General features: G+C 37.9%; 1 protein-coding gene across 1 annotated transcript; it reads right to left on the bottom strand.

The window, feature by feature from the left end:
* Window positions 1-6384: 6384 nt before the first annotated feature.
* Window positions 6385-9054, bottom strand: LOC136266250 (cytochrome c oxidase subunit NDUFA4-like). Its single transcript, XM_066061257.1, has 4 exons — window positions 8908-9054; window positions 8270-8358; window positions 7622-7688; window positions 6385-6598 (listed from the first exon to the last, which is right to left on the bottom strand). The coding sequence occupies exons 1-4, from the start codon at window positions 8956-8958 to the stop codon at window positions 6542-6544; spliced, it is 264 nt and encodes an 87-aa protein (XP_065917329.1). The 5' UTR covers window positions 8959-9054; the 3' UTR covers window positions 6385-6541.
* Window positions 9055-15804: the final 6750 nt, after the last annotated feature.

Here is a 15804-nt window from a genome sequence, read left to right on the forward strand (position 1 = left end):
TTGTGCAGGATTATAACAATGTGTAAATATAGGTATGAAATCTGGATAATTATATTCAGTATTCTATTGTAGCAAGTACTCAATCTCATTAATGCAAATAGTTAAACTTTTACAAATCATTACATCTCACGAGAATGCTATTCACAATATGGTACATAGTGTTATGTTGTTGGACTGGTACCCTAATTAGGTGACTAACACAAGTAACATGATGAGTCTTATCCCGATGTCTTGTGATGATGTTGCTTGTCCTTGAGACAATCAGACATTTCATGGCTATAGACAAAGTTTTGTTGTGCTAATGTACAGTTTCAAACGGTACATTAACGCAACAGACCATTCTATCAGATTGTTACACACTTTACATACATATGTATACTTGCTTGTTTATTTATCACTACCTTTACAGCATACACAAGGGTAAAATTACAGATAATATGTGACACAAGGTCCACTGGCATAGGGGTGCTCATGGCTTTGATAATTGCAGGCTCACCCAAGCCAATACGAGACCAACCACTGAATTTATTATAGAGAGCAACTTACACAATTCGATTATGGGTCACCAGCAACTAACATTGTGACTACGTTTGTTAACATGAACGGGAAAGTCCTTACAGAGCTTTACACTAGGGGTAAGCTTTGCTGTAGAGTAATTATCTTGCGTTACTCGAAAAGTGGCCATGGTCCATTGGTGAATATGCTATAGCACTACTTCTCACCTTAAACTAATGTTTATCAACTCACAGGATGGCAAGGATGACGCCTCCATCCGAATCCTGTAGGATGCAAAATCAGATGCATGGCTTTCATAACATGACCAATAATAGGCCATGGTTTAACTGGCCAGCCAGGGTTTATAAGATATGTACCCTGAAATTTGAAGTTAGGTGGCTTCATGGTACATACACCTGAAAGCTCAAGGGCTACGAGTGTGTATATCAGAAAACTCCCTTGCAGCCGTGGTATAACTGCTACATACATACATAGGGGCAGTGAAGCAGGTTAAAGTGTGTATGGGGAGTGCAGCTGCTTTTAAGCCTCTAATAAAATTACATTGTAAAGTACAGTAGTTATTATTGATATAGTCATTGTTGCTATAGGCCATGTAATTTTATTTTTCGGATCAGGAAAGTTAGCTGCAGGCAGGTGGCTCATTATTTATCACAATTGTACAGACACCCGACTGTTTTATGAGAGTTAGCTGAATGCTCTATTAGAGTATTTCAACTTGTTATTGATCACTCTATTCTGCTATTTTAAAAAGTCAACAGAATAAAACCCCCTTCCCTGACGTTGAGGTGGGTCTTTAGTCCTTCTAGCCTATGCCTAGTTATGTAAGCAAGTTAGTTTATTACTTCCATATAATCAGTAAACACTGAAAATTAATAATGGTGAAAACTTTCATGATATCACAATAATGACCAATTTAAGCAGTAAGACATAGACATATAGCAATGCGGGCGAGGGACCTGAAACATAAAATTAACAATAAGTGGCCTTATATATGACACCAACAGTGGTCCAGGGAGTTGCTGATATGAGGGGGACTGTCCATGCAGGGTATAATCTCTGACAGTAAGCAGGCTAGCCTTAAAAAGTTCACTAAATAAGTATATATAATTTTACTACAACATTGACTTATCACTCCAAAAGAGAGTTTGTTAGGAGGCTATTTTCAATTAAATAGACCATCTCAAGAATAGTTTTCTTGGCATCACTGTAACATTTAGCAATACAAGTTACAAATGCAGTCTTAAACAGGGGTGGTGGAGAAGGAGGGGCAAGGAGGGTTGCAGCCCTTGTGAAAAAAAATTATGGGGGGCTTAGCCCCTGTAGCTGTGATGGAGAGCCAAGCTCAATAGCATCAATAATTTGAGATACTCTATAATAGAGCAGTCACAGTATTCTCAGTGTAGCAAGCTATGTATGTAGTTATAAATAAGGAGATATAGTCTAGTTGGTGGAGGGCAACTATTACCAGCAGGTAGCGACTTTTTTTTTGGTCTTCGACTTAAAATTAGGCCATGGCATCACCAACCTAGACCCCCAGTCCCCCATAAAAAGGGTGTCTCCGCCGGCTCTGATCTTAAATCCTAGGTAAGGGTGATATATTCTGTGTTCTATACTTTTTGGAACACACGTTTTTGAAAGCTTGTTGACTATACAGAGTATTTGAGTGAATGAGTGTTCTATTACAGTATATTGCAGTAGTCGATTTCATTCTGAGGGAGGCTTATAGCTCTCCTATTTAGCCAACTGAAAAGGGCCCCTGATAGAATTTTATGATAGCCACAGAATCAGAAATCATGGAATCATACTGTTTTAGCTAACATTTGCACTTCATATTCTGTCAAGGGACTTTGACTGCACAAATACAATAATTGCAATGGTTCCAAAGTTGGCAACATTTCAAAATTACATGTCAAGGTGCACTTTAGTTGTTGAATTAGCTAGGAAATGAGATTACTGAAAAATTTGGGAGTTATAGTTTTTCCAACAGCTTCTTTACCCTCTTGCACACTCAACAGATTATAACAAACAGCAGATTATCATTCAATAAGATCACTCCTTACCATTTTTAAGATTCGTGATCAGTTGCTTCCACCACTCCAGCTGGTAGGTGTTGCCCAGTCCACCCACATGAACCATTTGTAGTGTGTTTGTACACTTAGCTTCTTCCTAAAATAACACAGCAGCAGCTTTCTGCAGTAGCCATACATGTGAATATACCATTTCCAGCTGCAGTGCATAGTCATTGTTAACAAATCTTATTCCATGAAATATTCTTGTCTCACTGACCACTACACTCTCTTGAAAGGACAAGTCTGGTACATAACACAGTGATCAATAGTGAGAGGGTTGATCACCTGATATAGTTTGAGTGTTACTTGTGCTGGTCAGCTCAAGGGATTAACAGTTCAATAACATAACACTATGTACTACATTGTGAGCATCATTCCTGGGAGATTTGATATGTAACTAATAATTGATAGGGAATCCCATACTTACCAGTACAAATCTGGATCGCCTAATCCATATCCTGCCAGCAAACAATTTCCTCTTTTAGCACACTGAACACCCCCTTGATGCTCCTAATATGATTGATTTGCTGGACACATTTCTCTAATCTAACAAGAACTGATAATCAACAACAGCCCCTACTGTCACTCCTAATTTTATTTCCTCCACTGAGCCTGCTTGTTTTAATCGCTCAAAAATTCTAGAGTTTTGTCTGGTCCATTTGATATTCATCATAATGGCTATATAGTATATACAAATGATTTTAGTGAATAGCTGAGTGTCAAGGAAGGTTGTATACAATCACTGGACTGGACTAGTGGACTGGACTGGTGGACTGGACTACTGGACTCAGGTATTTTCCCTTTTTTAACCAAATATTTGGGCAACTGGTTGCAAGTATTTTAATCTCATGTAGTTAGACCACTCCCCCACACATAAAGAAACCCACATGCACAAATAAAAGAAAGATGTGATCATGCCAGACTTGTCAACATTGCCCAGCTTCAGCTATGTACAGAGGTTCTAATAGTTCTTGCATGTCAACAAATCTAAAACAGAAGTCACATGCGGTAATTATAGTTTAAAGTTCAAAATGAATCAATTTGAAATCTTGTGCATGTGATTTCACTTGTTATTGCCGTCGTGCAAAAACTATAGAACCTTTTTATCAGCTATTGAATAGCAAGACAGTTAACTGTCGCCACTTAATTTAGCTGACTCCATGACTATAACTTGCATGGTTACTACAACACCACATACACATGTACTGTATGGTTTGTACTTCATGATAAGACAAATGGTAATCGTACAATAGAAATTATGCCAAGAGAGAGAGAATTGCACACAATTCTAAGATAACAGACAGTGCCAAGTAGACAGATTCACCTGCATATTTTTACATTCAATGTAGCAATAGCTACGACCAGTTGCCCAAATATGTGCTAAAATGAAAAACAAACAAAAAAAACTGAGTCCAGTAGTCCAGTCCACCAGTCCAGTCCACTAGTCCAGTTCAGTGATTGTATACAACCGTCAAGGAATCAGCAACTAGTAGTATATCCTCAAAATACCTGCAACATTGAATTTCAAGATGTGTAAGAGTCTTGTTGTGTTCCATTAGTTTAATGACATCTGGAACTCACATCCAGTTACCAAAATCAAATTTCAATGTTACAATATTTCCATTCTTTTTAATAGTACTGAAAATCTTGGAGTAGATCATTGAACCATCAAAATAATACCCAAAATGAAGATCAGTATATTTCAATACAGTAGATTTTCACTGATAACGACATGATAATCAGGTGAGTGAAAGTTAAACCTAATATACTTGGTTTTGTGCAATGCAGCAGCAATAATGGGATAAGATAATAATGTCATGCGTACATAACTCAATTCAATTTATTGCATTGGTACTGTTAGTGATGACAAGATCACATGAACTCCTTTGTCATTCAAATGATTCTGCGACAACTCAATACCGGTGAGTGTTGGATGAGCAGATGTTAACGATTTACTAAGGTGGTTAACACCAACTGCAGTAATACCATTGCATTTGAGGTTAAGATGTTGGAGTGCGCTGTCAGCATGTACATGATGCACCAGCCTTACCACTCTACTGTCCATAATATCATTACTACTAAGATCAATAGACACAATGGAGCCACTATGATACAACATTTCTCCAATCTTATCTGCTCCCACAAGGCCTAATTTGCACTCTGTCATTCTAAGATCACGAATTAAACCATTTCTTAGACTAGCAAAACAGGCAGCTCCCTTGGACCAATATCAGAGTAACTGACTGAGAGTGGTGCTACTGGTGAACACCTGATTCAGGGCTTATAAGTAGATGGTACACAATTATCACCAGAACCCACATCATTTCTAAGATAGAATTGTATCCACCTAACATCAAGTTCAACAATAGGAATAGTAACTGGGTAAGGCAGGCTAATGATTGATGTATGTGGTATGCTAAGAATAAGGTTGCTTGCTATCATTTTATATGTGACCAGATTTGTGAGAAGGTACCTTTTTCGCAAAAACAAATTGGCCCATTTTAAAACTTTGGAGCTTCATAACTTTTTTAGTATTGTATATAATAGCCTGAAATTTTTCATCAGTGCAGCTAAGGTATCTGCATTTTATGCTTAAAATTTTGATGTATAGCAGCTTTAATGTACAAATAACTATCTAAATAAATTCTTTCAGAATGGAAATCGTAAACTATAGATAGCAGCTATAACTAGTTATGATGTGGAAGGATGCTCATTGCTCAGTATGACAACTTTACCTACTATGGGCACACTCATTCAGGGGCAGATCCAGAGTTTGACAAGGAGGTGCATCAGAATAGTAGGTATATGGAGTAGAAGGGCTAGGGGCATGCCTAGGATTTTTCAAAGGTGGCTTCCACTGGATAGTATAGATGCAGGATGCAGGAGTCTGGGGGTGCAGCCCTTAGACACTGATGACAATTTAATTTTACAGGCTGTCAAAAGCCAATAGTCTGACTGTTACATATAAAATGTGCAAGGTCAATATTAGCCACTATCTAATTATTTTCCTGATCTCACACACGCACTCACACACACACACACGCACACACACGCACACGCACACACACACACACACAACACACACACACACACAACACACACACAACACATACACGCACACATAGTCAATGGAACATGTAGGCCAGTATGCAAGATAGGACATGCCACAAAAATATGTAATGTCACAATAATTATTTCATTATGCTTATTTAGCCTAGCTGGAAAGCTAGCTCAAAGAAATACTGATTAGCTTGTGCACAACTAATGTGGTTTCACAACAGGATAAGGTAACTTCCTGTATAGAGCAATCAAACAATGTAAGGTGTGTGTTCATCACATGGTTAAAGAGAAGCATGGCAAACCTATAAACTGCATGTTGGGTACCAACTTCTAAATAATAAGATAACAATAAAACAAATGACCAATATTTAAATGTCCAGGCTTTAAATTAACTGTCCCTCTCTTTCTGGAAATTCAGATTCCCCTATCTTCCCCTGTTAACAACCCTAGTAATGCTGAATGAATTTTGTTTTGTCGCTAATTTGTGCTTGTTGTTGCCATTAAAGTGTATTGTAACGTAGAGACAAAGAACTGACCAGCCTTTTAGTTAATAAGAATTAAGTTAGCCATATTGGTAAGTATTGAAGGCAAATATCACCCATACTTGCTACAAGTACTGTCCCTTCATCTGTGCTGTTACATACATGCATTGCTACCTGGAATGAAATTATTTCTGTAATTATGTGTTAACACAGATGTAGCATTTACTAAACAGTGTTACTGACTGACGTGAGCATACTTCCAATTTGGTTGACTTATTTATAGCATAAAAATAAAATTAATATGAAAGTACAAACAAGGATATAAATTCTACAATTATACCACACACATTTTATGAGGTTTGTGGTGCATATAAAACCTTGATGTAATAAATTTAGTTTTAACATGTACAGTAGCTAATACTTTGGAGGAATCTCAACTTGCATCTTCTTGTAACCCACAACATCAAATAACTGTAAAATAAAGAAACTATAGCTAAAAAAAATCATGTACTGGATATGTAGTGTGTGCGTGTGTGTACATACATACATACACACATACATATGTGCATGTGTGTGTGTGTGTGTGTGTTTGTGTGTGTGTGTGTGTGTGTGCAGTGGCGGATCCGAGATGGGGCATTTGGGGCAAATGCCCCCCCTCCTTCAAGAAATTGCATACAAGATCGAGATACTCTAATAGAGCAGTCAATTACTCTAATAAAGCAGTCACAATGCACAATGTTCATGAGGCAGTGTAGCTTACCTATGAAGCTATAAATAGGATTTTATTTTACATAACAGACGTGGTAGTTGGTAAGGATAACTATAGCTATTATTGTCATGACTTTTTTTTTTTTTTTTTTGGTCTTCAACTGGTTTTCAGCAAGTTTTTTTGGTCTTCAACTGTTTTTCAGAAAGGTGCCCCCCCTCTTTCCAAACTCTGGATCCGCCCCTGGTGTGTGTGTGTGTGTGTGTGTGTGTGTGTGTGTGTGTGTGTGTGTGTGTGTGTGTGTGTGTGTGTGTGTGTGTGTGTGTGTGTGTGTGTGTGTGTGTGTGTGTGTGTGTGTGTGCTATGTAGCTATATAATATGTACATGTGTGTGTTTGTATATGGTATTTGAATTGATAACTGATACCACAGTGTACTTTTAGCTCATTTAGATGCAACCGGCAAACTACATCATGCAAATATATTTATTCACATACAGTTTAAGGAAATTCCTTACAGGACATACTTATGTCATTATAGTTTGGAATAACAGTTTATAGTACAAAGTACAACTACACACTACAGCATGGCTGCTTAATTGAAACCTAAAAATGTATGCTCATATATGGCCACACACTTTAACACAAACCTTGTCAGTTACTGATATAGCTAGTATAAGCACTTGTACTTCATGCATGCAGCACTTTGTACTTACTATAAGAATTCTTCACATGGTTGTACCATTGAACTTAACTAACACTTATAGGGCCTGTATGCATGTATGCTCACATTTACACATTTCTTTGACCCAGGATCGACATTCATAAATGGATATGGATTGGACTTGTGATCAAAACTGAAGAAGAAAACATGCACATTACAATATAGTGTTCAACTAACTTACATATTTCACTATAGAACATATACGGCACAAAGTAACAGATTAACATTTATATACATGTATCTACTATATAGTATACATATATAGCTACATCAGTGAATGCAGGTCGATCTCTATAAGGCCAGGCAAACTTGAGTAATTGTTTCTCATCCCCGCCCGAATCTCTTTTTACCCCACCGACTCTTATTTTATTATTGCTGTTATCAATTAAGTGCACACTGACATATTTTGATGCTAAGAAGGCTGGCTATCATTTTACAGCACAGCAAAATGTTACTTGCACCTCAGAAACAGTGGTAAAACATAAGACTATAGTTCTTAAAGGGCTTTAGCTAACATATATAGTAACAGACAAGTGCCGGCATGATTTGGAGTAGTAATGAATAATGAAAAATGACCTCCAGCCCACATGGAAACCCGTGATGAGAAAAAAGTAACCAAGTTTGCCTGGCATCAAGTAAGCCAGCATAACACAAATTGAGACACAACTCATGCAGTTGTATACACCTACACTATACCTATGCTTAAATGCTTACCTTATTTCAGAATTCACCATTGACACTCTTATCAGTGAACCAACCCCAATTGAACAAGCAAAGGATACAATAGTAACCAATGGAATTACCTGTAATAGTATAATATTGGTAACAAATAAACAAACACTTTAAGAGCAGCCGGTGAGGGCCCCAGAGTGACAGACGCAGGGTATACATGATAGCCGGCTATGCCATATGATTTAAGCCTTCTCACAGGTAAGCATTCACAGAATTATCCGCCTGCGGAGATTTGCAACACTCGCAGTCTTAGCTATACTGATGATTGGTATCAAAGTAGCTAGTAAATCTCAGGCTGCTCAGCAAGTCTGCTGCTGGGATAGCTTCTTGTTGTTGTTGTTGCTGTTGTCGTTTTTGTTTTTTAATACATAGACATTCATGCAAGCGCCACAGCCAGTTTCTGATACATTTGTCTGCTTGTTTTAGAAACTCAGGAGAGCCTTAGTATTCCCCGGTGTCACAGTATCGGATAGCCAAGCCGCGGCGCTTTTACAATTATATTCATACATATCAGTATTATTAGGGGCATTGTGTTGGGGGAAGCCATATGAGATACGGATAGGATCAATGCATCAGAGATCTAGTGCAGACTACTGAGACCAGGAGCTATAAGCGCTTACTTCTGGATTTGATCTCATCTGCAGGAAGATATTGCGCATCAAAGACGCCATTTCTCAGATAGCTAAAGCTCGCTTTTTCAACTCGTCGCTTCACGGCAACTATTAAACTAAACACAGTATTCTCAATCAGAGATTAAATATACAGGCTCTTGAACCCTGTACTTCCCATGTACTCGGAAGTGCAAGGGACAGCAGACAAGAATGTACTGAAGCACGAGTTCGCGTACTTTTGATTAGCGCTAAGCGGCGCTGTGAGATAGTTTTAGTCGGCTCGGTTTTAGTTTAGTAGATACTGAACCGAAAGTCGGTTCAATAAACCGTACCTGCTATTGAACCAACAGTAAAGCTAACATACAACTAGTTGCTTGATTCTCGTGTAGATGGATCGATGACCGTCAGTTATTTTGTGCGAGATTTTGTGTTATCCGCGAAAAAAAAACACCTTTTCGGTTCAGTAACCACTTCCTTATTTTATAACTCAGAATTGATTATTAAACTAATTGCATAGGTGATTGACTGATTGTCTAATAAAGTATTCAATATCAGGTGCATTGATGACATGTTCAGGAAGGGCCTTTGACAGTCTGATAAAAGAGGGAAACAATGAATGTTGTTAATTTGATCTATAGCTGCCAAAGGTATGTATCTCATGTTGTGACCCAGTAGAAGACTGTGGGTAAGATGGTCATGTGGTACTACAATTTGCTTGTTAACACATATTTAATGTATGTAGCAAGCTAGTTCAGTTGACTTGACTCCTTTAATTATACGTTCTAAAGTTGGCCAGTGTGCGTACAGATGCATGGATTGTGACACTAGCTGAAGTTGTTATATGCACAAGCCTCATGATCACTGAGCAGCATCGATTCTGTTAATATCACTGATTATAGATGCGGGGACCAGACAGATCATACTCAAATTGCTAGCTATTTGGGTGCATAAAATTAGTCGCTATGTAACAAATTGACTTCACAGTAGTTGACATTGATCAAGGTTTAATTTTGTTGTGAAGAAGGCTTTGGTGGTGATTTTGATGGTGTGTTCAGACCATGAGAGATTACTTGTGATGGTGACTACAAGATATTGTTTTACTGCATAATAATAATAATACTGAGTGATAGATTAAGTGTCTTGTGGGTGATATATAGATTTAATTTTAGGAACATTTGGTGCCGGCAAGATGATACTCCAATGGCTCTATGCCAGTAAATGAGAAATCACGGTAAAACAACATACCATGTTATGCATGATTGTGTTGTGTTCTGTGTGTATATATGGCTTGGTTTCACACACACAGGTCAGGGACACCTGTGCATGTGCTCTATTGATACTCAGGTGTTATGATGAGTTAGTACAGGCAAATCCTCCTGGGGCAGGACTAGTAGCCCACAGAAGGCTGTACAGGCAAAGCTGTGGGCACCTGAACCTATGCCTATCACGTGAGACATGGCCAATTGGCATTTACTGATGACACAGTAAGGTAGGCTGCTTCTCCAGTTAACACCAGGTTGCCAGCTTCCCATTTAACAGCTGGAGACGTGTGCTTGCACAAACACAATTTAGCTACAGGTTTTTCATACTAAAAAATAGGGTATAAAAATTAATATTGGTATACTGACATTGAGTATGCTATATTACAATACATTGGCATTGGTATTCTGCATCAAGTGAACAAATAATGTTATTACATTTGTTGCATATAGCATGAAAGAAAGCCACTACTGCTATAGTCTGACAAAAGATATTAATTGTTTAGAAGTCTATTGTCTACAAGATTAACAATGGTTTGTGTGTGCATGTGTGTGGCAGCATAGCCAAGTAGATAGCTCCAGCCTACCTGGTAAACGAAACATGCCAGGATTGATGCCTGCAGCTGGTTATGTCCAGTCGCTATTGCTGTTGAACAAGAAACTTTACTCACATTGCTCCAGTCTACCCAGCTGTTTAAATGGGGACCTGGTGGCCTGACGTCAACTGGGGAAGCAGTCCATCCACATCAATAGGTACTTGGTGTTAACTGAGGAAGCAAATGCCAATTGTTCATGTCTCACACAGAGGGTCAAGGTCCAGGTAGTGGCACTAGTGGGACTTCATGATCAGCTGCCTACACCTTCACCTGTGGGACATGCATGGTACAGCCTCCTGCAGGTCACTAGTCCTGGGATTTGCCTGCACTGATCTGACTCATAGCAATTGACTATAACCCCAGTGTTGGTTCACTGGGTAAGTGTGACTGTGCTAGTACAGTAGCTGAATGCCTTGCCTTATGTGTGTGTCATCAACACTACTAATATGATTGGTACCCTGGTACAATCTGTCGTTTGGATTTTGTTCTGGTTTATAATCAGTGGACTAGTGAAGTGTACCAGAGTTGCACTACAGTAGTGTTGTGCGTATCAAATTCACACTAGAATTCAAACTATGGTGAAGCATCCTGGCAGTTTTAATGGGTGCTGAAATGTTAGAACCTTGTGGAGTGACATCTGTACTGGCATATCAAGTCAAAGGAGACAGGACAAAGGTGTTAAACAACATGTCCACAAGGCACTACCAGTAGTGGGAACAACACCCATTGGAAGGCTGCACTTGTGCTTGTGTGCATACGCACCTGTTCATTAATCTATAGTCACACTGCACTGCATTGAGCACATGGTGTAATTTCAACGTGAAACTGCATGTGTGCCCAAACTAACAACTGGATAGGCAATTTGCCAAATAGCTGTTATACAATTACAACCTACCAATACCACTAGTCCCTTTTTGCTAGCTAGTTAGCCTATTATTCAACTCTAGCATGCAATTAAAGTTTTTTCCAGAAAAAGAAGTAACTAATCAACAATCTATCATAACGAACTGACTAGCAACAATATGCTATGATAAAGATTGCAATTAGCTAAAACTTGGGCACAGTACAATGTAATTGATAATGTCATATAATGACACTAATATATTATTAATACATTGCAATCATTAACGTAACACCTGCAGTGACTAATACTTTGGGGGGATTCTCCATGATATTCTTGTTGTAATCCACAGCTGCAAATACCTGAAGAAGAATTACAGTATCATTTATATATGTGACTACTATATGTGTCTCTATATGTGTCTCTATGTGTTATGCTGTCTGTTTCCACTAGGTAGCTTTATCTAGTACTAGCTTCATCCTTCATCCCAGGGACACTTATATGCATTCTAATTAATGTACTTTTTGCATAAAATATAGCAATTTGCTGAGTTTTGATTCATAAAAATATTGGAAAGTCTCTTGGCAGCTGGGGGCTGCACCCCTAGACCCCTGCTTCTGGTAACTCAATATACTGCTGTTGGAACCCCCCTTCAAAAAATCCTGGCTACACTCCTGAGTACGTACATTTTAAATTTTTTACCATTTGACTAGCAGTGCCTCAGTCAAGATTCAATATTTAATCTCAAGGTATTTAGTTATTTACATAAGTCATAGACAATATATGTCCGGAGGTATATATTATCTATGGCTAAGTCTTTTTTGTGTTTTATTTATTATTATTATTACTGGGCAGGTAGTGTTTACTGATTATGCCCAGGAAAGAAAATTACGAGGGGGGGGGGGGGGGGGGGGGTTTACAAGGAGGGAACATATGTATTTACAAATGTTATTTAGAAATAATTTCTTATCAGTCAGTCATTTTAATTAATGAGGTCAATAATGAGTTCCAATCAATGGTAGTTCTTGGGAAGTAGTTATTTCGATATGCTGTGGTGTTTGTGCTTGGGATATCAATACTAGCTACATGTCTACTGAGTAAGTAGCTAATCCCTCATATTCAGTTACAAATCTCAGTCTTATCCACAATTTCGATTCAATAGCTATTTGGTTAAAAGTGGTTCCTGGAGATGCAATCTTGGAGGAGCATGTCCCTATACCCCCCTATACCCCCCTAGCTACTAATTTACACACTGCACACATTGTTCCCTTTCTATGCACCCTCCAAGAACTGCTAGAACTGCTTGCCAAGAACTCCTAACTACCATCTTTATTCAGTTCATTTAATGCATGCACAAAATTACTATTAATGTGTATAGTACGTATATCAGCCACATGCATGTGTATAGTGATACCATTATGCATGCCCTCCCATCTGTATATACGTAGTTGTAAAAATAATTTTAGCCACTGCAAAGCCTATTAGAGATTACCTCTAAAAGTGTGTGCATATTATTCATTAAAATGTGCATTATCACCGGGGAACAACCTTGAAATGCATATATATATTATTTGAATATAGGCCGGCAGTTCACTACCTGATTAAGATTTTTTTTGTAGCAGTTAGTCAGTTATACAAAGAGGTTTTTTGCTGTTAAAAGTACTATAGCATTTCAGCTAATGTATAGACAATTAGTGATAACAGTACACAGGTGTGAAAAAACAGATGTGCTTGGTTTGGTTTCATTGCAAGCTTAGAAAGTTGCATGAACAGACTGTGCATTTAGCAACATGTATAATATTGAAAATGTATGACTATTAGCAAGAGTTCATAATATATATTATATATGTACCACTTTCACACCTCGGATCAAAGGAAAGCCAGTGCATATATATCACATATCGCACTGACTCAAAATGTTAACGAGATATACGCACTGCCACCAGTGTGTATATCTCGTTAACTTCAGACATTGCACACCTAATAGGAGTGCACGCTATATCCAGAAATGATCAAATTTCTTTGATGTTATACTGTTATCTCTTCTCTTATATAGGGAATCAAGCAAGCTGTGATTGTGGGATTGAATTCTGCCAAACAACCTGTGATTGTGGGATTCAATTTTAATACATCAACAGTAGTTTGTTTTTTACTTTTGTAACTGTAGCAATTAAAGTAACATAATTAACACTAGTCTCTTAAAATTGCTATATTAGCAAAAATCAAATCAAACTACTGTTTGATGTATTAAAATTGAATCCCACAATCACAGTTTGTTTGGCAAAATTCAATCTCACAATCACAGCTTACTTGGTTCCCTATATAAGAGAAGGGTATAGCAACTAAAGATTTTTCCAATTAGGTGGGTCTACATGCTAAAGTAGAACATATTAGTTATACCATGGGAACTTGTGCTTTGCCTGTATATACGCACTCGAACTTGGGCCTGCGGCCCTTGTGCTTGTGCGTATATATCAGGCAAAGCACTTGTGCCCGTGGTATAACTATTACATATATTTATATAGGGAGGGGAGGGGAGGATATGAACTCTTGCTATTAGGTTATAACCAAATTGGAGCAAGATGCATTTATACAAATGAGCCAAATTGTAAGATCTCACTCCTCGGTTATTTAAACATATTTGAAGTCTCTGACAATAGTCCACAAAAATAAATAATTTAGTGATACCATGGCATCATGCATGTTATAGCTATAAACTTTTTAAAAAGTTTTTTTTTTACACACTGCAGAGCCTTCTAATTTCATGACTATCCTGTAGCATTGTGTGCATATTACTCATGAAAATGTGTATCACGTGCACAACCTTGAAATACATATAATTGTTCAATTTTTTACTTCAATGGGATTATTAACGGTTTACCCTCATGCAGATATTGTAAATGCTAGACCTATAAATAGTTTAAAACTTTGTTGGACAACTTTCTTATTGATTTTAAATTTATTTTTGTATAGATATTGCTATCATAGGCATAGCAACCCGGGGGAGGGGCAAGGGGGCTTTTATTTATTTTATTATTAATGCTTTACAGCACAAGTGCTGAAGGTCTGTAGGACACCTGGTCCTACAGCCTGCTCAAAGACTTTAGCTACTTAGACTTTAACTACTTAAGGTGTGTTTGAAAAGTTGGTTGTTGGCTGGAGCCCCATTGTGGCTTTCTGATTGTAATTGCAAAAGATTAAGATATTATTCTAATAAAAGAAGCAGTGTAGCAAGTTGTAAATAAGGATTTTGTGCACTTTATCAGTGATACGTACATGCAATGTATATTTGGTGGAGGGCAGCCAATCTTAGGCCACTCCAAATAAATTCTCTATTTCCCGTCCACCGCCCGCATCTGGTTACTCTCAGCTCTAAATTAGTCCATTATTCCATATTCTTCCATTATTTTCTGGTTATTTTTGCATACTGACAGACTCATATCTTGAAAACAGTGTCAGCTCACGTGTCAGCTCACGTGTCAGCAGTGCTATCATGTCAGCACAGACTTCACGTTTATGCTACTTAAAAAGGAAAGAACAAGCTTAAGCATGGTTTTTCCAGGCAAATCATTGAATGGTTTGAAAATTATAATGAAATAATGGAAATGGACCGCCCGCATGCAAATATGCCTGAGTCCAGGACGGGAAACAGAGAATTTATTTGAAGTGGCCTTAGCTAGCAGGCATTGCATTTTTTTTTCTCTGTTTAACACTGTGCCCTACCAAATCAAGAGTCTAAAGCTCCATATCTAAAAACAATATCTAATTGATTGGGTATACAGGCTGTGCCTCTACCCTGTATCTTGATCATATTGATATAGTATTGTTTTTGAAAGGAATGCAGTCCACTCATCGTTGCCTGGTTGTTGAAAAAAATTTTAAACGCATCATGTATGTGCATGCATCTTAATTAATTCATCACATTAGTTTCATACCCCATTCCACTGGAGGGGGTACGTGTTTATCAACTAGATATCATGTGCACCTTATAATTTCTAATCAATATAAGCATGCAGTAGCTAATAGCTAATCGATAATTGTCAGATAGCTATGGGGTTGGGGTGTGTGTGTGTGTGTGTGTGTGCTGCTGGCAACTGGGGAAGCAGCCCACCCAGCTGTAGCCTGTAACATCAATGGGTACCTGGTGTAAACTAGGAAAGCAAATGCTCAACTGTTCATGTTTCATAAATTATTATAGCAGTTCATGAAG

The sequence above is a fragment of the Dysidea avara genome, chromosome 9 (genome assembly GCF_963678975.1).
Source record: "Dysidea avara chromosome 9, odDysAvar1.4, whole genome shotgun sequence".
Lineage (NCBI taxonomy): Eukaryota > Metazoa > Porifera > Demospongiae > Dictyoceratida > Dysideidae > Dysidea > Dysidea avara.